The sequence below is a fragment of the Thunnus thynnus genome, chromosome 9 (genome assembly GCF_963924715.1).
Source record: "Thunnus thynnus chromosome 9, fThuThy2.1, whole genome shotgun sequence".
NCBI lineage: Eukaryota > Metazoa > Chordata > Actinopteri > Scombriformes > Scombridae > Thunnus > Thunnus thynnus.
Genome location: NC_089525.1, coordinates 14,917,498 through 14,943,242, shown reverse-complemented (window position 1 = coordinate 14,943,242; position 25,745 = coordinate 14,917,498). Strand labels below are relative to the sequence as shown.

The following is a 25,745-nucleotide window of genomic DNA, read 5'->3' as shown; positions in this document are numbered from 1 at the left end:
AGATACCAGGATGGATGATACATTTCCATATTATGCAAATGAAACTAAAAAGACCATTTAAATAATACAATCAACCACAAATACTATATTTTGAACTTGAACTTGAATTATTTGGAACATTTCCAAAGAACCAAGCCATTTAAACAGGAAATAAAGATGATACAATTCAAGCTAGAACAGGGAAACAACAGCTATAATTTAGTTAATGTCATAATAGTTAATGACAACAACTTTGAGTTGCTTATAGCTTTACTTTAATATTTAGGTAACATTTACTACAATCTGCCTCCAGGTTGCAAGCAAGCTAGACTTTACTAAGCTGACTTAACTTTGCAGAGACATTAGCTAATCCAGTTAGAAAGTTTACATCACCTGGCCTCTGCTGACTGTCTCTGAATAAGTGAAAGGGAACAGATAGGTTGTTGGAGGAGTCTTAGTCATTAAAGTTACTACAAGTACTTTCATTTTATGTTTATTTTAGAGGTCCCTGTGGACAAAAGCGGTAGTGTTTTCCTTGAATGAAGACTGCATTTCCCATGAGCACCACCACCTCATTTTGTAAAATTTTGGCTTGTCAGTGCATTCACTTTGGAAGTGAGTGAAAGAAAAAGACACTTAATTTTGATAATATTTTTCTTCTTTAAACACAGCTGTTTGCAGGATGCATAGCGATGTGGTAATTTATCTATTCATGGCTATGTAAGATTAATAATTGTAATATGATGGTGAAGCAAAGTTTTTGTTTTAGTACTGTTCATACATCTAGGTTACATGTAAGGCTGCATGTATACCAAGTCAGGTAATGCGGCACCCTCTCACAGGGTTGTGCGGAGGTGTGGGCGTGTTTATTTGTGCTTTAGAACGTAACCGCTGTGAAACAATCAGTTTGCTTATGTAGGTCATATAGAGGCATCATGAGACTGTTTCATAACCAGTTAAAAGTTCCTTGTAGTAACACGAAACACCACTTAGCTCTTAGTTTATCCAACTGACTCCTCCTTGGCTGCAAAGGGACGTTAGATGACTTGAATAGGGGCACCAAAGCTGTAAACAGTAGGTGGACTAACACTTGGATTTGTAGTGTGATGTATTTATGACATATAGGAGTTGAAAATCAGACCAGAAGGAGCAATGTTGAAAGAGAATTTTATAAACCAATATAAACTGGCTTTCAACCACTTATGTTTTGAGCAAAAATATACTTTTTGCATGTTAAAAAAATCCTTAAAATGCATACTAATGCTCTTGCGAAAGGGATATGAACAAAATGTTATGCAGGTCTCTGAAGCTTGGGAACTGTTAGTTATAGGATGAAAAACAAAAAAAGGTTGATCAAACTCTTCAAATATACATAAATATACCTGTAATTCATATCACAAGTATTTTACTCTTACTGTACTACTATTTGGTATCAGGGGCTGTTGTCTCCTCATCTAGCTGTCAGTGAGCTTTACCAATGTTCCATGACCACGTTATGATGTCATAGAGCTTTATGATGTCATAGGTCACTCATGACCACTGTGCTGATGCTGTTCATTACTGTTTGGCATAACGGTGACGACTTTTTGAGAATACTGCTGCCATCTTTTACAGATTTTGTAACCGGTGTACCTGCAAACAGACACTATTTTGCTTCTTTTGAACTCTTCGTGTTGCTTTGAAATTCTGGGCATAAAAGCAAAAAATCAAGTGAAACCAAAGACTATAAATAAATTGAGACCTTTTTTGATGTTGACACACTGCTAATTAGCACTCAACAGATTCACCTTAATAGCTGATGTTGGTATATCTTCAAAGAATCATTTGTCTGTTGTTTTTTTCTATTACTTTGTACATGTTTTCTTAGAAAGAAAAAAGTACCCCAAAAAATGTGTTTTCTCAAAATTTAATTGGTTTTGTTTATGCTGCTCAATAGTGTTTAATATAAGATTAGTGGTCAAGAAGGGTAAATGATGTGCTAAATGAGGGCAATGCAGGTTAGGGCTAGTAAGACTTCTCTTTTTTTCTGTCTGTAAATTGGACCCTTGGGTCCTGCGAAACTGGGTGCGTTTCCGCCAGTGAGCCACACGGGGCGCTGCTGCACACCCAACCCAGGACGCTTGACGGGATATTCAAAGTTTATGCAAGCCATGCAGCTTGTGGGGAGACGCGGAGGAGAGACTTGAAACAGTAGTTATGATAACAGAAAGAGCTTCCAAGTTGCAAAAATTACTTTTGGGCGGGCCACACACTGGAGGTGTGATAAAACATCTTGCTCGTTAATTTCACTGCATTTGTTGTCGATGCGAGCTGTCTGTCTGTCTGTCAGTCAGTCAGTCAGTCAGTCAGCCAGCGCTCCCTGAAATATCCTCTCATCTCTAACAGTGGAGACACATGGAGAGTGTGTGGGCGCCCGGTGCCCGGTGTGTGTGTTAGGTGTGTGTGTGTGTGTGTGTGTGTGTGTGTGTGTGTGTGTGTGTGTGTGTGTGTGTGTGTAGAGTCGGGGAGTTGTCAGAGCACTAAGAGAAAGAGTGGGGGAGCACGCACTATGCGAGAGAGGAGTTGAGAGAAAGAGAAAGACAGAGAGGAAGAGAGTTGAGTGAGAGTGTGTGTGAGTGGGAGAGAGAGAGAGAAAGAGAGAGAGTGAGAGAGAGAGAAAGAGAGAGAGAGAGTGAGAGAGAGAAAGAGAGAGAGAGAGAGAGAGAGAGACCTCGGCAGAGAGGAAGAGAGAGAGAGAGAGGGGAGGAGAGCTCCGTCTCTCCGGTGCACTTGGCAGTCTAGTTGCGGGCTGCTGTGCTGTTGCTATCGTGGCGTGGCTGGTCGCGCCAGGCGGGGAACTTCACCACACTGGAGCCCGGAGTCCCACTCTCTCACCTGCGCAGTTCGGAGCTGCCATGGGTCTCTCGCCTGGATTTACTGTCCTAATTATTCTACCGGCCTTTCTGCTGCACACCAGCGGCCTTTACATCGCCAGTAGCGTTGGTACGTACAGTACAGTTAAACGTGGTCAGTGTTTATGTTGTTCTCCGTATCTGCTGATCTCCTATCAGCAGGGCTACACTGGGCTCCTCAGGCGCTCTCTGGAAGTCTGGAGCTCAGCGTAGCGGCAAAGCACTGCCCGGTTTCTCCTGCTTGCGCTTCATTTGTGGCATGCTTTGGCAGTTTTTGCAAACAACATTGCAGGACGCATTTGAAACTTCTGTGTGTCCTGCTGTGGTGCTTGCAGAGACTTTCCGGAGGTCCCTCAGCGGTGCAAGCAGTTGTGATTTTGCTTTCTCCTTTCCAGGGGATGATAGTATCTGGGGTGTAAGGGGCCATCTGATGCGCCGGTTTACTGTCGGATTTTGCAGAGAAGTAGCTCAACATTATCTGATTCGGCCGCTGTCGCATCTATCGATCTGTCACAGGACACTGGAGTCGGATGTCAGCTTATTGATCACACTATTATCAAATCATTCCTCCAACATGGGGGTTGAGAATATTAACAGAGTCTGTTTGGTTTTGTCAGTCAGTAAACTTTAGAAATGAGATATGATACATGGACAACCAAATTATAATGTTTATAATAACAAGGGCACCTGAGGACCACATAAGATAAGGTGACAGCATAACTCTGACCCTGTGATGGCATTGACAGCATTAAGTGGCCTTGGTTCAGAGTGTTTGTGTGTATGTGTGTGTGTGTGTGTGTGTGTGTGTGTGTGTGTTGGGGGGGTGGGGGGGTGGGAGCATCCCTCAGGTCGCCTCCAAAATGCACCTGCATGTCACTTTCACATGGAAGCAGAAAAATGTTGCTGAATCCAAGAAAATGTCAGAAGCATGAAATGTGACTGTTAAACTGAGATGTGTATCTTTTACCAACAGTGCAGCAATTATCGCGTAGTTAAGCTACAGTAATGATGATGAATGATGATTTGGTTGATGGTGATGATGGCAATAGGATAAATGATTACTAAATGCATTCCATTGGATTTTTTTTTTTCAGTCGATGTCGAGGTTATAGATTTTTTTTTTTCTTGGATCGAGCAGCCTGACAGTGAGAAAACAGCGTGAGAAAGCCGCAATTAGCACCTTGATCTTGTACTGGCTTTCCTGTTGACGGTGGAAGGGCACAGAAGGTGTCAGGAGCGCAGCGCGCACTGCTGAGGCTGCCGTTTCCAAAACGCGCACTGCTGTGCTCCGGGGTCGCCTCTGGGTTCATGGGTGGGGCTGTGCGTGTGTGTGTGTGTGTGTGTGTGTGTGTGTGCGAACGTGCGTGTGAGTGTGTGTGTGTGTGTGTGTATGTGTGTGTGTGTGTGTGTGTCTGTATGTGTGTGTGTGTGTGTGTGTGTGTGTGAAAGGTTTATGCTTTTATTTCTTTTATTTATTATTGTGCTCCATGTGACGCAACTAGGAATAAGGAATCAATAATTCCATGACATACTTGACATTTCTCTAATCCCTTCTTTTTCCTCCTATCTCTTTTTTCCATTCTTCTCCGGTATTCACCTCCTACACATGACTCCCCATTTTCTCCACTGTTTATACCTCATACTTCTCCCATGACGTGTCCTCCTCTCCATCCTGTGTCCCCCTCCCCCACCCCCCAACCTCTAATGTTCTTTTTTTCACACCATTTTCCACATTTGCATCATAACATTTTTCTCCCCAAATAACAATCTTTCTTCCTCTCTCACCTGCTCCTACCTCATCCTCTCTCCTCTCTCCTCTCTCCTCACACCCCAACTGTCCTGCTCTCAGACTCCCTGCAGCATGTCCTGGGGGAGTATGGACTGGTGAGGCCGATGAGTGTGGACGCAGAGGGCCGCTTCCTGTCACACGTTGTCTCGGCTGGCCGTGTGGCAGGAGGGCAGCCCCGTAGGCGCCAGAGGAGGGAGGTAGGAGTTGGCAATGATGAGTGGGAAGGACCAAGAGGATTCGAGGAGGACCAAGAGCCGGTGGCCCGTCAGGAAAGGCTTTACTACAACGTCACTGTCTTCGGCCGGGAGTACCACCTGCGCCTGCGCCACAATGCCAGGCTGGTGGCCCCCGGAGCCAAGATGGAGTGGCGTGATGACAGCGACAGCACCCGGCACTCTGAGCCGCTGCACGATGAATGCTTGTACGTGGGTGACATCACAGACACACCAGGAGCCACTGTGGCAATCAGCAACTGTGACGGCCTGGTGAGTGGACAACCTGTGTTACCTGTGCCTTGCTTTTGTCTTTCTGTCTTCTTTAGTGTTTGTTCTCTGAGCTTACTGCGAAGGTGTCTGTGGACAGAAGGACATGAAGGGACACAAGGGAGCAGATGATGCATGTCTGAGTCTTTAGAGGAAAAAAACTGACAAAAAGATATAATGAAATAGCAAACGCAAGACATTTTTTGCCCCTTGACCCTATCATTGTCTCTGGTGAGTCTTTCTGGTTGACCCCAGAGCTGCACTGCTGTTCTCCCTGTTGTCCTCTAAACCGGTTGTAACACCAGGCCTGCCATGAGAAATACCTGAGTCATGTTTTCATCCCTCTGTTCTCTGCCCCTTTTAGTGTACTCATGTAGAAGGGGGAGGGATTATTAAAGGAATACACTGATGCTTCACAGATAACCTTAGCATTTATGACTATATAGACACAACGCTTTTGGAATAACATTTAGCTGGCTCACACTGCTCACAACACAGAGATACAGAAGCAATGGACAAGTAGTACAATAGAATTTGAATTGAAACAGCCATCATAAAATAGTTTTAACAGTAGCTCAAAGAGCTTGAATTGTGAATAATTTTAAATAGAGCTGACAATGAATAGAGGAAAAGAAAAAAAAGAGATAGCAAGCAGTTCGTGAACGGCTGTCAGCAAGGGAGAAAAGTGAGATGTAGACAGAAGAGTGTGCACAGGAACTGCTGAGATGAGAGGATGCAGAAAGATGGAAAATAGTGTCCAAGGAAGAGGTGGAGGGATGAGACTCAGGGCAGCGGAAAAAAAGGCGAGTAAACAGCCATAAAAATGGGCAAAGAACGTGTACAGGGAATGATGGGATTGGGGGGAGGAATTCCCCTCATTAGGAGAATGTTCATTAGTCAGCCAGATCAGCCCACCACTGGAGCTGAGTAGCAGCAACTGGATCCGTTTAGGGTTGAGGACACTGGGGACTGAGCGAGCTGCCGAGAGAGCAGGCAGGGAGCCAGGACAGCACAGGCCTGACATGCCCATTTAGCACGACACCAGCCAGCGGCAACTGACTGCTGCTGCTGCTCGCTCCGGCCTGTCATTCCAGCGCCTACTGGCAATTGTTACGAAAGTCTACTATCAAAGTATAGTTGGGTATGGATAACAGATGACCGGTCGACACTGGCCGTTGGTTTGTGGAGTCGCTGACTTCACTGCCAGGCAGGCCAGGTTTTTAAAGGATAGGTTGATGTTTTCAAGTCTGTCTCACGTAACGGTACTTACATACTCCCTATTGGGTGGGAAAATATCATATTAACATCATATTAGCTTGTACTACAGTTAAGAATGCATTTCTGTAGATAACTATGGATTTTGCCCCCCATCTCTTACACTGACGTTGCTTTAGGAAGGGATGCGACCAAAAACTGTTTCACTGCACATGTGGGCATGAGAGCATCGTTTATGTAATGTTTTCTTTCAGAATGAGCCTTTTCTTGAATTGCTGAGACACATGTATCAATAATATGTCAAGTTATCTTACTCCACCAGTGGCAGGCTGTGTATTTTACACCTAGGCCTTCAGTGCTATCCTCCCGCAATTAAACCACCTTCGAATAACCTCACTATGACACAAAGGCTATAAGCCATTGTCATTTGACGATCTAAAGCAAGCAATAATCAATAGTAAAGATACATAGAAATCCATCAAACTTACCAAAGCTGCTCATCATTTGAAGACAAAGTCCATCCTCCTTTTTTTCTTTATAAAGAGTTTAATGACATGGTTGTAGTAGCTAAATTGGTATGTTTCAGTTCCAGTAAAATGTCTCGAAAAAGGTTTTGCCAGTAAATCTGCCACCAAATCCATTTCTTCTCCTCCTTCAGCCATTGTGTTTAAAAACAACAGAGCTAAGTAAAAACCTGAACAAAAAAAAGGAAAGCGCTACATCTAAAAATCTAAACATCACAAAAGAAAGTTTAAATAAATTAGATAGTACTGGCTAGTTTTACGTTGTTTAAGCCAGGCTGACGATGAAAAATGCCGACGTAGGCAAGCTAGAAAGCTCTGGTGTCTCAAAGAATACGCCCAACATGACAAACCCGAAATCTGATTGGTAAAAGAATATGACAATCAACAACATTGTCCCCATTTGCTTTAAGAGCAGAGGGATTCACTCGAAACACTGAAGGCCTTTGGGTAGATTTTTCACCCGGAGACAGCACAGGGGAGAAATCTGATTGGATAAAAGCTCTAATTTATATGAGCTGCACTGGAAGCAGTGCGATTGATAGAGAGAGTAGCAATGAAATGACATTAATAGACTGATGGGAACAAACTTTGTAAAATACATATAGCATTGATGATGTATATTAAATTATAAAAATATAATTTTCTGATTCTGACAGTCTCTAAGCCAGCAGAGAAGGTTTTGCTGGCCATGATGGCTCACCACTGTACTTTACTTATTTGATCTCCTAAATATGTACAATAATACAATAATATTTATGTTAAAATGAACATTTTTTGGTCCTTTCAATGAAAAATTATAAAAGATATCATCAATATTCACACAGAATGGTCAAAATAAAAAAGAAAGAAAAAACCCTTTTAATCATCACATTAGTGCTGTCCACTTGTATTTAATTGGTTTCTCCCCGCCCCTGAACAACTCATGTCATTACTTATCAATTCTTACAACCTTCTTAGGCATGCCAAGAAACACAGCCAAGCTCTGTCAAGCTCTGCCCATATCTGCCTTTTTAAACCCTGCAGAGCCACGTAGCCATGCTCTGCCCTGCTGAGCCCACTTCCTCAGTGACCCAGACACCTGGTTAGAGCCTCTCTGCCCCGTGTTGCCATTCACAGCCAAGAACCTCTTTCTGGCTATGATCCAGGGCGTGTGACAAGGGGAAGAAAGGAGAGAGCCAAAAGCCGAAATACAAAAAAATAAATAAAAATAATAAAGAGGCAGAGGACGGGAAACTGAGGAGGGCAAGGGGTATAGATTTCAAGAAGTAACAAATGACCAGAATAAATAAGAAAGGAAGAGAGAGAGCACAGGGAAAAAAGAAAAATCTTTGAATGGACAAATGACCTTTGGAGGGAATTGGATTTCTGTGAACAGAGGCTGTGATCAGCTGGTCAGTTCTCTGGATGGTTGAGAGGAGGCAGCACACTGTACAGTATGAGAACTGGGGAGTGTGTCTGTGTGTGTGTGTGTGTGTTTTAGTGCTAGATCGGTGTGGGGCAAAATGAAATTAAACTGCAGCTGGGGTACACACACACACACACACACATACACACACGCCACGCTTGTTTTCTGTGAGTGTGCAGAAACGGGGACTGCTTGAATCAAAGAAAAGAAAAACTTATAAGCTCAGGAGGTTTCCACTGCATGCATGAATGTTGTTGTGTACAGTATTTGTGTGTCTGCGAGCAGTTTTTTGTGCATATGAATTAGAGTAGAATGTTTTCTTTTGGGTTCAGGATTGTTACTTCTTGGGAATATGCTACTTATTTACCTGGAAAACCACAATTTCTTGGTTCCCGTTTTGATTTTATAAGGCAGAATTGCAAATAATAAATCAGAAAAGGGTGTATGTTAAATTGTTTTGTTGTCATTCTTTAATATTTGTCACTGCATGCAGATTATATGGATGCATTATACTGAGGAATAATCCATTGTATGCAGCAGTTTTGGAAAGTATTTTGTTGTTGTAGTGTTTGGTTTTGTTTATTGCATGTCAGATCAAGCCCCTTTTCTTTGCTTAACTTTTCTGTAGTTTACAGATTTTGTAGTCTGTGTATGCTGTTCCATTCACCTCTATTCTAACAAAATTCTGCCATACAGGTGAACCATCATTTTGGCATTGAAGGAAATTGAAAAACAGCAGCACGATCAAAAGTTGAGCCAGTTATATTACTGTAATAACTGCTTTTTGATGTTGTACTTCAGTATCCATTTCAGTATCTTAAGGTGGTATTCAGCACACACATACCGGTAAGCACACAGGCTCAGTCACAAACATGGTAACAATTCTGGGATCCTGCAGGCATTTTTGGCTAAAGAGAGTGGATTAAGATAAATCCTGGTAAATACTGGCACTTTAAGTCTAGGACTTTAACACTGTGTGAAGGTACATGTGCATGTGTGCACATTTGGGCTCAAACAAACTACTATTTGCATTATCAATTAATCTGCCGATTATTATTTTTTGATTAATCAATTGTTTGGTCTATAAAATGCCAGAAACAAGTGAAAATGACCATTATATTCACAAAATGCCCAGCCTGATGTCTTTAAATAGCTTGCTTTTGTTTGATTGTCTTCCAAACACCAAAATTATTCATTTACTGTCACATAAGAAAAGAAAAACAGCAAGTTGTCTCACTTAAGAAGCCAGAAAAAGGGAATGTTTGGTATTTTTACTTGAAAAATGACCATTAATTGATTACCATAATTGTTTCTAATGGATTTTCTGTTGATTACCTGTATGTGTTTGAACCTCTGGCCCCGTTGTGACCTTTCATTCAGCCTCACATGCAGTATTTGTTCAGAGATGAGGAGGCTTTTAGCTGTGTTGGCCTGATTTTGTGTGCATGTGGGTTTGAGGTCAGGTGCATTCATGTGTGTGTGTCTTTTTGGGATCTTATGTGGAATGTTGAGTGTCAGCAGAGCTCTTGCTTTTCCTCTTGTCCAGAAGAGACAGAGAGACATGGTGATGTGAGACCAGGAATTACTGGCATTTTGAGAAATGATTCTGTCATTGTGAGACACTGAAGTAGTTAAGTGGGGACTGTCATATTGAAACACAGTGTGCTTACTCTCTAAATCCTCTGCCAGAGGCTGGAAATTAATTATTTTTTATCATGTAAATAGTTGCCACATGTCTTTTTTGTGGTTTTTCTTTTGGTTCTCATGAAAGTTGGTTATGAGTCCTGTTTAGCAGAGCACAGTCGAGCTTTAACAGGGTGAAATGGTCTTATTTTCTAAGTAGACCAGAAATTCTGTCGCAAATGATTAGTATTATGTGACCAGTTCTAACACTTCAAATGCTCAGCGTGCACTAATGTGACCCAGCAAAAGGTAAAAAAAGGAGACACTGGGAGAGAAAAAATCAGAAAAATGCAACAAGTAAAGCAGAAAGTATGGATAAAAGGTTACAGAGTACGACTTTTAAACCAATCTATAAACAGATACAAGTACAGCCTTAATGTCATAGCTGTGAAGCAAAACATGTCATGGCGGACAGATAATGTTTAATTCAATTCAATTTCTGTAATGGAAACAACATATCGTTATTAATAATCCTAATTATTTGCCGTATACTTTACTTTGCCAGTCATAGCTGACACACACACTTGTCGTACTGCTACACGTCCAGACATCTATCTCTATTGTGAGACTTCAAGTCTTCCAGATGGGCCACCGCACCCGGGATAATCAGTGGGTTCTGACAAATGGTAGGGCAGCTTCAGGTTACTGTGGGAACAGAGGGTCACACAGGTCTACAGAGCCAATAGGAGTGCATGCAGGCCAGAAATGAGATCCAGCTGGGTGAGAAGTGATCTTCATGTTTGTAACAGAGGAAGTGTACTACCTGTCATCTTGGGGGTTTACTCCTAAAATCCAGGTGGGTGCACACCTGGATGACAAGACACGTGTTTCTACAGTTGTGATGTACATACACAGCACACCTTCACACACACACACACACACACAATAAACACACTGCACACCTTTGCTTAAGTGGGAATCAGGTGCTCCAGCACACGTGATCACACCTACAGCATGGACAGATGCTCAGACCCGTGACGGGGGACAGACAGCAGCGAAAAGCAAAGTCCCCTTGAACCATCATTTCCTCGCTGCATGAGAAAAACCTCTGCACACATTTCTCTCATTGTCTCCGCCCCTCGCTTCTCTCGTTCCTTTTCCTCGCTCTCTCTGTCTCGTGTGTCTTGGCCAGCAGCGGTAGCAGCAAGCAGGAGAGCGCTCCTAATGATGGTATTAAAAGAGTCAGGAAAATGACAGAGAAAGAGAAAGAAAAAGAATGTGGCAGACAGCTTTTTGCTCCCCAACACCCACAGATTCAGAGCTCCGGCAAAAAAAAAAAAAGAAAGACAGCAAGAGACAGTGTTCCTTTAGTGAGCAGTCTTTGTCTGTTTTTAGCAACAGCTCTGCTTCCAAGCATTGATCAGACTAGTGGTATTGAGGGTTAAGGGTCTTGCCCGCTGTCTATATCGAAAAAAGTTGAAAGCTAAGGATCTAGATCTCAGAATATATTTTATGCCTGCTTTTTGTATAGTATGGGCATCATCATTTGTTGGCATCAGTTGGCAGATAATTAGCCCATGATCTTGTGCAGGTGTTGCCCTTTGTATATTCTGATATATTTATGTGTGCCTCAGTCTGTTCATGTGTGTTATTAGTGCACAGCAGGAATGCTGGAAGGCAGTGGTGTTATTTTGGTACTTTCATTGAAAAGACTCAGACATCAACAGCGAGGAGAAATGCCATAGCATTGACAGGTGTTTTATTTATTTTTTCCTGTGGGCGGGTGCTTGGAGATGGCACATTCTTTGCAAATACTATAAAAATAATCTTAAGCATATATCAGGGTTATAATACTATTTCAATGTAATGATGTTATGACTATAATAACACTAAAAATCGAAAGGTTGTAAAGTTACCCAAAATTACAAAGGTACTTACACACACACACACACACACACACACACACACACACACACACACACACACACACACTCACATAGAGCCACTTCTGTGCCAGCAGAGGGCTTAATCATGTGAAAGTGTGTTGACAGAGGGGCAGGCCCATCACAATAATATCCCCAGAACTACACTAAATGCCAGAGACATGGACACTTGCGCCAGCCATGCCCCAGGAATACGCTCAGTCATTACCTCCGCATTAGGAGTCAATAGAGAAGGCAGCCCTGGGCTGAGCCAACCCATCCATCCATCCATCCACCCAGCCAGCCCGGCAGTTAAGCTTGGTCAGGCGTGGCAGCTCACTGGGCCCTACAGTGTGTTATTCCACCCCGGGTCACACGATAAGCAGCTCTCAACTGTAATCAGCTCAAATTGAAATGATGACATCAATTACAGCACAGCGCACAGCTGTTATTGACCCTAGCCCTCACTGACTGTGTAGGGTAGGCTGTGAGTAGAAAAAAAAAAAACAAGTGGAGGGGTGAGGGTGGAGGAGTGCTTGCAGGAACCGCAGGGCTGGAGGGAGGGCCGGGTGTGGAGAGGCCAGACTGCTGAGGCATGGTATGAATGGAGAGGCAGACAGTGAGAGAGAGAAACGTGTTCTCAGTATCTGATTGCAGGTTCCACCCTGCAGTGTAGCTCCACTCAAACACACAATTACTCAATCTAGAGCTATTATCAGACAGAGCGAGAAATAGAGGAACAGAGAGAGAGAGAGAGAGAGAGAGTCAGAGTGAGAGAGCTCGCCCATTCTGAGGAACGTTGCACAAAGCAAAGGAGTGCTTTTACCAGAGCTGTGATTACTGCCGCTCACTCAGTGCACTTAACCAGCCCCCTTGCCTCTCTTTCCTCTCACTCTCTGTCATTCACAGAGTGCTGGCTCAGAGCACACGGATTGTTTGAGTGGTTGAAATAACAGGGTTCGCCTGAGGAAATAGAGCAGTGGAACCCCAATGATTATAGGGAAACACCTCTGTGATGTCACGATTGCAGCAGGTTATTTTAGATGACACTAAAATGAGCAGAAAAATACTGGAGTGATGCAGCAGTGGATAGGTGCACTGTAACTGTGATGTCATAATGAAATGTGGATTTCCTGGAGTCTGAGATGTAACTGAGATTCCAAACTCAATGTTGCAATGACCAGTAAGAAGTGCTCTGTTTTGGCCTGTATATGTACGGAAAGGTCCAACTGCAGACCTCGCATCTGGGCACCACAGGTCTGTGAGCCATTGGGAAGAGAGCAGGGTCCCCAGATGTGAGGTGCATCACTTCCTTTAGAGGTCTTTTTAAAAAGTTCTATTTTACTGGATTTTAAGATGTTAACATTTCTCTCTCTGCTCAAGAGAGTTAACATTTTCTTTTTCAGTTAAAAAAAATCTAAATATTGTTTCTTGTTGTGCATTAGGTGTGAAAGTAATACTGTAGTAAACTACTGAAAAAATACAACCTGGTTGTCATTACATAAAGTTTACGTTAGTTTACGTTAGCCTGTTGGAGAAGCTAACATTATAAAGCCATGTGAAAGAGACCGTTAATGTAATATATCCACTGGAATGAAACTGAAATCATAAACCTCTTTTGTCGCTAGTGACAGTTTAGTGACTTATGTGTGCCTAAACTCATACTGCATTCAAAATGTATACATACAATATAGAAATTAAAAAACATTACTGTATGTTCCAGCATTTTCCCACTCAGGATAAAAATGTAAAAGTGCCATTACTTAATTGACAAACTCAAAATCACTGTATACAAAAAGCTTGTTAGCATACTTTTTCCACACCTTGCTAATGTTAAAATGCTAATGTTAGCTACTAAAGATGCATTTTATCTGTCCAGTAATACCTGAACATTTCACTCTTTGTGGCTTTCTTGGATTTTTATCTCACATGTAACACAGTATGTTTTACACGGAAGACACTGTTACCTTTTCATTCTGAGTGAAATTTAGTTAAATTAAACCTAAAAGAAGTAGTCTATTTGCTTTTATGCTTTTGTGGCAGAAAAGGAAGTGATGCACCTCACTTATGGGGACCCAGCAACTGCAGACCTCATGTCTGGGGACTCCAGACCTGCAGTCCCCAGACATGAGGTCTGCAGTTGGACACTCTTGAAAAGGATTGGGTTCAGTGAAATTAACATTAGTAAATAATTATCTTCCTGGCTAGTCACATTACTTATGCCATTTAAACAGATGGGCCATTCACTACAACACATGATGAAAATGACTCAAACTCCAACCATTATGTTGTCTGAGAGGTGCATAGTGGGCACAGTAGGGCATAAAAAATCCAAATGGGCAAAGCTCATTTTAAGGAGAAGACAAAAATGTAGAGCTCATAGCATGTCTTGTGCATTTCTAACAAATTAGCGTAACAATGAAGAGAGCAACTGTGATGTTGCAGGGGGCGAAAATAGAATTAGCACAGTGAATCGTAATGAAATAAAAAAAAGTAAAACAGAAAATAGAGCAGGCTTTGTTGGAATTTTTTTCTCGCCTGCTGGAAAGCCGCTACCAGTACGCCTGTCAATCAGTCAATCAGTCAGCCAGCCGGTCTCATAGGCCACAGGGCTGTGCAGGAAACTGATGGATGTGATCCACATCAGCAGTTCTCCAGCTTCCAGGTCCCAGCAGCCTCCGTGGAGGATCTTGGAAACAGGAGGAGACATCCTCCCCGTGTTCCAGCGCCTTAACAAGCTTTCTGCCTGCCCACCCCTGGCTGACCCGGGCCCGTGTCTCTCGTGGCCAAGCTGTTTTACCTTCCAGCCATCACACAGGTGGCTTTGTACTCTTAAAGCTTCTGCTCGTCTGGAAGTTTTCACTGCATAAACCTCACAAACAAAACACAACATGAGAGAGAGAGAGAAAGTCGGGGGGGGAGGGGGCGAGGGTAGGTGAAGGGAAACGACAGTAACACAAAGGGGGAGGGAGGCAGAGCGCAGTGGATTCTTAATGTACCCAAACCTTAACAAGAACAACAGCCACATCATAACCGTCACCACCTGCTCAGTGCTCAGTCAGGAGAGATGGAGTATAGAAAGAGAGAGGAGGGGAGGAGGAGACACTCTTCTTGATTAGCATGAAGAATTTCGCTTTTTATTGTCTCTTTCTCCGAGCTAAGGTCACTTGCCTGCTTCCAGGAGCTTAGACTTCTCCCGACTGATCATGGATTTTTTATGTTTGCCAGTCACTTTCACTGCATGAGTGCACACTTGAACCCCCCACACTCTAAAAATATGAGTGCATTTTGTCCTAGCCTGATCTAATTAGTTGTATTTGTTCTTCTTCTGGGTTGAATTGTTTAGCTGTCTCATTTGTGTTTTCTGCTTGCATAATGGAGTGTCTGTCTGTCTGCATACAGTATCTATGGTCGAAAATCAGTTTGCTCGGTGCAGCAGGCAGCTAAGCCGCAAGAATCGCACCTCATAACAGAAACTCACACCCTCCTCATCTTACTAAGGCTGCTGGTTTTTTGTTTTCTGCAATAGAGAAATAATCACTTTTTTCTCTCCCAGTGTATCATGTTTGGGGGGTTTTTGCTAGTGCACAAGGACCTCGGGAATTGTTAGTGTACCAGCATATGTAATATATTATATAATAATATATTGTATTCTAATAACTGACTCTGTGGGGGTTGGAGTGAAGCAGCAGAAACAAAGAAACACATCTAGCGCTTTGATCACTGTGACTGATCGTCTGCCAGTGTGTACAAGGAAAGCTTTGGATACTGCCATACAATTATATAATCTGTTTTCCAAGATCTAATGGAGACTTTGAGATGACCTTGTCCATGTATAGCTCCGTGTTAGATTGAGTTACTGTGTAGTTGGGCTTCCGAGGTGTGTGCTGGATGTATCCTCTGAATCAGGGACAGGGGCCGATCACTTCATCAACACCCGCAGCAACACCAACAGGAATCAGGTTCAAACCTTTGCATCGCATCTGCTTTTCTGAAGTGTCCTTGAGCAGCTCAGAGCAGCTGCTTTGTAGCCAACCCTGACCCCTGACTTGCCTAGAAAGAAGAAAAAACCCCAGCAGGGATCTATAAAGCATCATGTTAATAGTGAGCCGTTTGCTGTCACCCTTTCTGTATGTTCATGTATTTGTTTGTGTAAGTGCTGTTGAAGGCTACACTGAGATGTAGATGGTTTATGTTAGGAGTGTGTGGTGGCATTTGTGTACAGTATGTGTGGCCTTAGTGCTCAGCTATTAAAACAGGAATGAAGGAGCAAAAGATGAATGATTAAAAAAAAAAAAAAAAAAAAGTTCTGCTGTCAGACTTATTGCTTATGATTACTGTATGGCCGCAGCCAGTCACACACATACAGACACACACACACGGCTCCTCTTACAGTGCGATGATTGACAGCATCACTTGGAACACAAAGGGAAATTATTTTTTTTTTCACACTAGCTAATCCTTTGCCTCTCTCTTTCACACACACTGACACTCAGACACAGACACACTGGGGAGAAGGGACTTATTGTCAGGTTGTGCTCTATCTCCACAGTTCATTTCTAATCCTCTTTCTCCCTTTCTCTACTTCCCCCTCCCCACTTTCATCGACTTCTACACATACCACCACCACCGCCACCGCCGCCGCCACCACCCAAACTGTAGTCTAGTAGCTCTATCCCAAGCAGGCTGGGATCCACCACTCAAGTCCCTATTGTGGCCAAATCAGGGAGACTGGCAACATAGTGAGAGGGGAGGGAGACTGCTGGATGTGAGGCAGGCTAGATGAGGAATGAGATACAATTGAAATGAGACACACTGGAGAGGAGAGACTAATGGAGGAATAGGACAGAAGGGGATGTTCTTTTTCTCTTTGCTTTATGCTCTAGTTGTCCCTTGTTTCCTCTCCTCTCCTCTCCTCCTCTCCCAGCAGCAGGGTGTGTATGCTTGCAGGGCGGGTGTGGCTGCAGCTGACTCTGATGCGATGTGACAGGGCCCTCCTCTCTGTCCTTTTTGCTGCTGTGTGACAGCATGAAGCCGCCATCCACCTCCATCTCTTCTATTCTCAGTCCATCCAGTTTCATCTCTTCAGTTGGGAGAGGCAAAAAAAAAAAACCCAAAACTGAAAAAACACATTTCTGGGACTAGCTATGTACCCTTCGTCTCAAACTGTCTCTCTGTCTGTTTGCATGGAGATGTGTGTACCTTTCTCTGTGTCAAAGCTGTTTTTTCCAATTCAACTGAGCATGAAAAAGCACCATATTTGTGGCCAAAGCAAGCCATGACAATACAACAAAGAAGAAATAACATCTGCTCAATCACGAATCAAAGAAAATTGAACACGAGTAATGATTGAACATGGTTGGAAACTTGTATTTCATCTGATTTCAGAGGGCTTTCAGTTAGTGCGGCATACTCTCTTTACTCTTGGAGTTGCATGTCAAGTATTTTTGATCAAATTTTCAAGATGTTTTCCAAATATTTTGGCTGTGATTGCAGCACAGACAATTATTTGAGAGCAGGGTGACCTCCCGGTTCTGTTGCTGTGTCAGAACATGCTGATTCAGTCTCTTCAGGGTCAGTCACAATGGCCAGGCAGTCTTCCATTGTGTATAGTCTGCGTAAGACCTAGCATGTTCCTGTTCACTTTATTTTGTCATTTCTTCTTCACTTGGTGTCAATATTGTTGGTTTTGAAGGCCGATTTCTGAAGATTGAATGTTAGTGAGTGAGAGACTCGCTCAGTCCCAAATGTATGACATGCATTCATTTTGTTTAAACTCAAAAAATACTAAGACATAATCTAATAGTAAGACATAATCTAAATTACTTACAGTCAAAATGATGTTTTTCTTCTTGTTGCTACAGTTGGATGTTTGAGCTTCACTGTGCAGAATGATGTATGTGCAGAGTTTGACACTGGAAGGCTGTTTTCACATTGAAAAAGGACAGTTTCTGAGTTTAAGGCACATACCTACAAGCATCATTTGTCACATCACTAATTTGGAGCCAGTTGATGGCCAGTATACAATTTACACCAGTGCAATGTGAAAACTTTAAGCCTCCAGTGCACACACACTGCATATTCATATGTTCTGGATTTTTAATGAGGTTGAAGGAGAAGGTGCCATTTTAAGGATTTTTAAAATGGTAACTGAACATTTTTTTTGTGGAAAAACACATCAAACACAATTTATTATTCCTAACGGAGGATTTTTATGTGTCCTAAAACATGTCTGGAGAGATCATTAAGTAATTGCAGTTATAAAATCTTTTTTAGCTTAACTACTCAGCCTAAATGTGGACTTTTTTCTCCTGGAAAATCATTGCTTTTGTTTTATTCAAATGTAAAATCCAGTCCTGTCTGACTAAACTTTTTCAGGATAATTAGTCCCAATTTAGAGGTTGGTGAACAGTTGACCCGAGCAATCTGTAATCAATTTAACTGAGTCATGAGCAATATTGTAACCCATGTTATTTAAGGGCTTTGAAAACACGAAAAGATATTTTATAGAGCTGCTAACAAGCTCAGCAAGTGTTTCATAGTGTTATAGTATGACTCAACACAGTCAGCTCTAAAATTGTCGTTGCCTCCGAATGTTTCGTGGGATCCTGTATTAGTCACACCGTCTTCGTTGTACTGTAGTAGTGTTAGGGTTGTCACTTCTATGGGTTTCCCACCAAATTGCTCTAGTTGGAAAGCAAAGTAGTCCAACAATTCTTGCAAAAGAAGGTGATCCAATAATCACCAGTTGGAGATTTGTTTTTGCTGAGGCCCTTAAATTTTTCACTTGCTTAGGTCAGAAAATGTAAGAACAAGCAGCTTAGAAGTAGTTTGGTCAAGCGTGTGTCTTTCTCAATATACTTTCCTCTCTTTCTATGTAATTTCACGGCATGTGTATGGAGGAGTGAAACTGTAGGTATAATCACCAATAGAAGTGTTAATACAACTAACCAACCTCTAACCACATGCGTGTAATGTGTCTTGAAGTCTAGAGCCTAACACAGAGAGAGAAAGGTGCTCAGATTAGGTCGATGTTTGGGACTGAAGCGCTCTGTGTCTGATGTGCTTTTTTTTTTGTTGTTTCTCTTACCTCCACTGACCATCCATCTTCATATCTCTTTTGCCCTCTCCACGTCTCTCTCCCTCCCTCCCACTACAGTGCATAGAGGTCATAGCCCCGGCTGAGCCACAAGCTGTTGTTGCCTTACACCGGCTACTCTACCTGCTAATATGACCGGCGAGCCCGGTTTATCACGTTACTCTCAGGCTCTTCGTGGGGGAAGATCACACAAACAGCGTTAATCTTTTAGTAGAAATGGATCGAAAGCTTCATCAAAAGCAGTAAAAGTAAATTTACAATTAGACAACCACACCTGGACTGGCATTTATACTTTGAAGGGGAAAATCTGACATTCTTGGTTGTTTTAACAGTGTGTTGATGAAATCTTCAGTGTTAAGTGATCACTGTTGTGGTGTTTTTGCATTCCACCCCCACAGATAAATGGTAATGAGTGTTGTGCTCCAAAATAGAGGTACAGAAGCACATTTTGTACAAAAAAGTAAATTTATTTATGGATGTATCATCCAGGCAAATAATGCGCTCCAGATGTTTGCATTTAGATCCACTACATAGCCTTTGATCCACCAAGAATTTGCACTAACTCTGACTGATCAAAATGAAGAGATGTGAATCTAGTGAATTAATATAATTGACTGAGTCACTTGGGATGCAAATGGATGGGGTGCAAAAGTGACTTACCAGAGGGGGAGGTGTAACTTTAATGCACTTGTACTGCCCTGGAGACAAGCTTTTATGCTCTGAAAGGTACAGTTCTTTTTCCTTTTTTCTCCAAAAGGGGAGGGTTGTGGTTTGTTCATTTTCTGTCAGTGAAGAGTGAATTTTGTTGGTGCTCGTCTTTTCTTTCTCTGTGTGGCAGTGGCACTTATTTCAAACCAACTGTGCCAGAGGTTTTATAACTGCAGTGTAAAAGCTTTCATGAACTGAATATAAGCAGCAGTAAAAATGGACAAGTATTTATATGAAAATGTCCAGGTTTTTCACTTTCAGTGAGTAAATGTTGCTCATCCATTTTTTAAACTGCTTTCGATTTTCCTGCAGAAATATGACAGCCAGGATCTTTGTTTGCTCGCCGTGTTTGTTTACGCCCGTTTCTCCTCAAATGCTGCCGGACATTGCTGCTGTCTTTTTGAGGCGGCTGTTTTCTGAAGCTCATCTCTCAGTGTCTACAGGAGAAGGGGGGGCGGGTGATGCGGGGGTTGGGGGGGGGGTAATTTGGTTAGGCGGAGGTAACTATGAGATATGGCAGAGAGGAAGGCAGGCTTTTTGACACAGCCACTCGCTGGTGCTGTGCTGTGATGTATAATGGCAATAGGAGTGCGCTCGCAGAGAGCTGAGTGGCCTGCATGAACCACACACAGACAAATTACACACATACTGAACCTATAGGCTTTCTTTCTACCATATGAATGCACAAGCCCTTGTGTGTTCTCAGGATAAAGGTATCCGTTTGATCTCAATGAAAGTATTACATGAAAAAGAATAATGTGGAGGACGTCTCTCGGCCAAATTGTATAAAATCCTTTTCCACAAGGAGCTCAAGTCATTTTTGCTCTCTTTCAGAATATGATAGTTTAAGTGGCTATTGCTGAAGCCCTGGCTGGCAGCACACAGCTCAAAGCAGAGGCGAAAAGGGGCTGATTTCCTCCCAGACGATTTGATTGTATAAAACTGTGGCTGTTGACTCCGCTTCCAGGCCCCAGTAATTGGGGGCAATAGAGGAGCCTGGTGTTTCCCCTGTAGATGAAATCTCTGGTCTAGCTCAGATGGGGTGTGAATTACAGTGTCTACTGTATTCCAAAGCCCAGGAAGAGGATGCACATGTGTGTCAGTGTGTGCGTGTGAACATGTCTAAAGGGTGTTTATGGGTGCACAGGCACATATTTATTTGTTTGAAAGTGGTGGGATTCCCTAGCGATTGTCAGTTTGATAGCTTGCCTCATCTTTTATTTTTCTGCTGGTGAGTTTTTCTCTGAGGAGACTCTGTATAAATCTCTTTTTTTTTTTCTGTATGTGTGACTGAGCGTGTGCACGAGTGAATAATGCCGTACATAGAAGGGAGGGCAGGCTTTGGACTCGTTTATAGATCTGGGATTAGAGATAGCTGTTTTCAACCTGATATGTTGTATTAACAAAAAGCCTTTGGATCGGATGTTAGAGAAAGGTGTTGATGTGTCAGCTTTTTAATTGGCACCCACAAATGTATGCAGTGCAACATATACTCAATGTATGCATTCACACACTGACACAGCCTCAGGCTACATCCTTAAACCCTTCTTCCCTTCCCCCTGTGCCTGCTTGCATACTACATACAGTATGTATATGCAAAGTATGGTCTTTATTTTAGTAGCAGGCTGTAATTTAACACTTATTTTAATGAGTTGTAATGAGAGTAAACAACTTAATTAATTGGTTTAACAAGTACTATTATTGTAATTTTGACAATATAAAGTCATTCAACAGAGTAAATACTGTTAAATTTTTGAGGAGGCTGTATTATTGCCTAGAATGCAGATTTTTCAATGTTACAGTACAACGTATTGAAGTCTGGTCAATTTAGCAGCACGATCACATGACCGGCACATACTCTCATCTGTTGAAGATGCAAATTATTTATTAGGAGTGCGAGGGGCTAAAAAGAGCTACAAATTTCTAAAGAAATGTTACCAGGTAATTTCAAATGATGTGAGGGGCAGCACTCTGCAGCACAGAATATTACATGTATACACCGAGTCAGACCACATACCTCAGTGTCTATTGTCCATGACACCCTTCAGATAAAATAGAGAGTGAGTGTTTTTCCAGTCTTTTCATTAGTGTAAATGTTGTAGATCCTGATGAAAGAGTCCAAAGACATGTTTGTATGCATGTTCTGTACATGGGAGGAGGTTGTGCATTAGGTTTATAACAACAAATTCAGTTGAACAAATTGAATTGTGTTACATTTGAAGAGAAACATTTGAATATTTAATTGTTAATATTCAGCTTTGTATGCAAGTCCAACAAAGTCTCAGGGACATCTGATGACAAGCACAAGGTTTGGCTATGTTAAAAAAAGGCTCTCTATTCACACCTCTCTACACTTGACCATCGTATGCAGTACATCCCCAAAGTATATATTCAGAAATTTGCAGCTTTTTTTCCATTCTTCACATTTCTCCACAAACCCAGTTCTTTTAACAAGTGTCTCCAGGGACTGCTGCACACTTCTGCAACAGTAAGACTGTAGTGGATTGACATACTTCTTGCTGTTAGAATATTTGACCTTCTTCAATAAGTCAGAGTCACATTTTTTTCTTGACATCCTCTCTGGCTGTGTGTGGAATGGGGCATTTGCACTTTTGTACTATCCCGTCTTATTGGTTTCCTTCAATGTCTGTGTATGTCATACACTTTGGGATTGCAGTATTTATCCTCATTTTTTACAACAACCAACATTTAATAAATAGTTTAAAACACATTATAATAATGTATGTATATAATGTATAATATGTGATGTATTTGTTAGCAGATATAAGTGTTAATATATGAATGTATTTGTCAACAACTATTAACTCCTCCCTATAAAACATGTCTTCACAGTTGAAGTTATAATTGCTGACATCTACTATACATTGATAAACACTTCAAAATGTATTTATATCTGCTTACAACTACATTATAGTGTGTTAAAAACAATTTATTAAATGTTTGTATACTGCTTATAATGCTAAACAGGGGGACTTAAAGTGTTACCAAGAAAATATATCACCGAACAATAAATTGGACCCAGAAATTAAAATAGATCACTAGTTGCAGTTTATAAACATGTTGGTTGAAATTAGTTTGGGCTGGATTTCACCTTTAATTCTGTATGTGGTAGTGAGAGAATGAAGAGTAGTGGGGGAAGGGTTGACACGTCACCTCAGAGTTGTGTTCACAAGGTCTCCATATATCCTTAAAATACTCAGAAGCACAATGAACACACACCCAAGTCTCTGCTAGTCCGTGATGCTTAGACAGCTCGATTTGTATGTAATTCTCACTTTGCCAAAATGCATTTCATGTTAGAATTATGACGTGAGGAAAAAAAAAAAAAAATCATCATCGTGGGATTTTTGTGTGCATATGTATTGTGCATATGTGTCAGCAAGTGTGAATTTCTGTGTGAGCACCTGTTAAACGCTGTGTTTGTGTATAATTGATAGTTTGCAAAGGCGCAACGATAAAAAAAACACATAAAATATTCTCTCCATTTTCTTTTGCTTTTTTCAGTCCCTCAGCTTGATGGATCCAAATATTCCAAGTGTTTTTGATACCCAAAGAGGAGAGCAATCTCTCTTTTTCTCTCTCTCTATCTCTCTCTCTCTCTCACACACACACACACACACACACACACACAATCTCCAGGCAGAGAGAGTGACGCTTGGAGCATGCCTGGGAATATTCTTTCTCAATTTGTGTGTGAGTGCTGTGGATACACGGGTGCTGGCGGAGGCCCTCCTTTGTCATGGAAACACCAATTTTTAATCTGGGGTCCTTAAACCAATGAATTCAAGCCTCTCACATCAGCTAACTAACTCACTGACTAATGCATGCACCCCCAGTGTCACTGATGCATCTGAAATGTCTGTTATATCCAGGCACGCACACGCTGTATCGGAGCCAGAGGTGTGCAAAGAGGCAGAATACGATGAGCCGAGGTGCAAAAGGTTCAAGCAACACCTGGATTGTTAATAACGTGGTTGGATTTGTATTGTGGCAAAGTCAGCATGCTAATGACTGTTAAAGGTAAAGTGCTAATTGGAAATGAATAATACGTCCTTCACAGCATATGAAGAAACAAAACTAGCTTTTGCACATTTGACGAACAAGAGATGAAATATCAGTTGCACTAAACATACATTTACACAGTTTTTAATATATAAAAATGTAAACAGTAGCATAAATTTGTTCCCTTAATTGTGGAATCTTTGACATGAAGATGTAGCCGTCGACCAACAAGACTTTGGCCACACCCATTTTCTACATTTTCAGAGGCGGCTCCGATGGTATCCCTGGCTACCGCTGGTAACCTTGGTGATACCGGTGGAGATATGCTGCAGTCAGTGGGCGTTGCCAGGGTGTGATATGAAAGCATAGCTGGAGCAATGTGTCTGTGTGTGCGTGTTTATGTGTGTGCATGTCTGAGATCCCGATAGCAGCTTCTGCCAGAGCCTTCATTTTGACGTATCCTTTGATGACGGCATTGGCATTCAAGCGCACACACACTCACACACACACACACACACACACACACACACACACAGAAGAGGGGAAGGTGGGAGAGATCGAGGGAAAGCTGTGAAATATGAAACAGGAGCATCTAAGTTCAGGTACACTCTTGCATAAACATCTATTAATTAATCATGGAAGCCAACAGCTCATAGGAGAAGAGGCTGTTAAGTGGGGTTTTTTTCATAGTTTATATACTTCTGCTCTATAAACTGAGAGTGTCCATGTCTCTCCCCCGTGGGCCTGAGAGGCCAGAGAACAAGGACTGGTTTCTCTCTGTGTGATTTATGGCCGAATGATCGTGCTTCATCAACAGTATTGCGTACTGTATCTCCACAGCGACGCAGCCGGTGCCGCTACACTTCCTCAGCATGGCCACTAGTTCTATATTTGTTAGGCTATTAGGATTTGATAATAAGCTAATCAATAGAGTAATTAGCATTTGGAACTACATAGTGCAAACATAATGTGACTGCAGATTAGGCTTTGAACTGCAGTCCTCCTTGGGCCATAATGAATTAAATCAGGTTTTAAGTTTTTTATTTAGGCTAATTTAGTCAAAATTTTCCAATATTTTGCACAAAAGCACTTGTCTTGGAGTCACCTCATTAGTTGTTCAGTTGGTTCAATTCACCACTGATAAGGTATCATGTAAGTACCAGTCAAAAGTTTGGACACACTTTCTCATTCAATTTAATGGGAAAGGATGTCCAAACTTCTGACTTTTGAACACCAATGACGAGAACTGACATTTCCTGTTTTTATGCTTAATCCCACACACCTTTCTTTTTTAACGTGCATAATCCCTCCCCGTGTTATCTCAGGCTAATGTACAAGGAGTAGCACAGCCGAGTGGAGGAGATGCACTTGCAGGCTGAAGCTAGCAGCTTCCCAGAGAGGGTTGAGGCGGAGGCCAGTGATGTTCACTCGTCTGTCGAACACGCACACTGTCTGTCCTCCACCAGAGAGAGATTCCCCTGGCCTGGGCTGCCTTCATCAACACATTAGCAATATGCTGCGGACAGCGTTTTCGACTTACTACAACAACACACAGACGCTATCCAGAGACAGAGGGAAAAGTGGGGAGGAGGTGTGAAGAACATAGTCACTGACTACAGACAATATGGAGATGACTTTATTGCCATTCTGTCTGTGTTTTGCCTTGTTTTCACTTTGCCAGCCTTGGCTTCATCCGTTAACATTTTGTCTCTCCTCTCCTCTCCTCTCCTCTCCTCTCCTCTCCTCTCCTCTCCTCTCCTCTCCTCTCCTCTCCTTTTCTCTGCTCTCCTATCCTCTCCTCTCCTCTCCTCTCCTCTCATCCTTTCGGCCCCCTCCAGCCAGAGAAGGAGGTCATTACTAGATTCCCCCCAGGTTCTTCATAATCAAATATTTGACCTAATGAAGGGATTTAATTACTGGTTGCCCAGCACTGGAGGTGTCAGATTACTGCTCCCCCTTTTCATTTTCCCTGCAATTTATCACTATCCTGACAGCAAGGGTGTGTATGCATGTGTGTGTGTGTGTGTGTGTGTGAAAATATTCTTTGTAGCAGCATGTTGAAGGAGTGAGTGTGGACCTGTGTAC

The 25,745-nt window shown here is 42.2% G+C and overlaps 1 protein-coding gene across 1 annotated transcript in view; it reads left to right on the top strand.

Moving 5' to 3' along the window:
- Window positions 1-2,100: 2,100 nt before the first annotated feature.
- LOC137189306 (A disintegrin and metalloproteinase with thrombospondin motifs 2-like) overlaps window positions 2,101-25,745 on the top strand; it is a 113,132-nt gene continuing 89,487 nt past the window's right edge. The window contains exons 1-2 of the mRNA XM_067599083.1: window positions 2,101-2,961; window positions 4,720-5,144. Coding sequence (XP_067455184.1) covers window positions 2,874-2,961; window positions 4,720-5,144 — 513 coding nt within the window. The 5' untranslated portion in view covers window positions 2,101-2,873. The remainder of the gene's footprint in view (window positions 2,962-4,719; window positions 5,145-25,745) is intronic.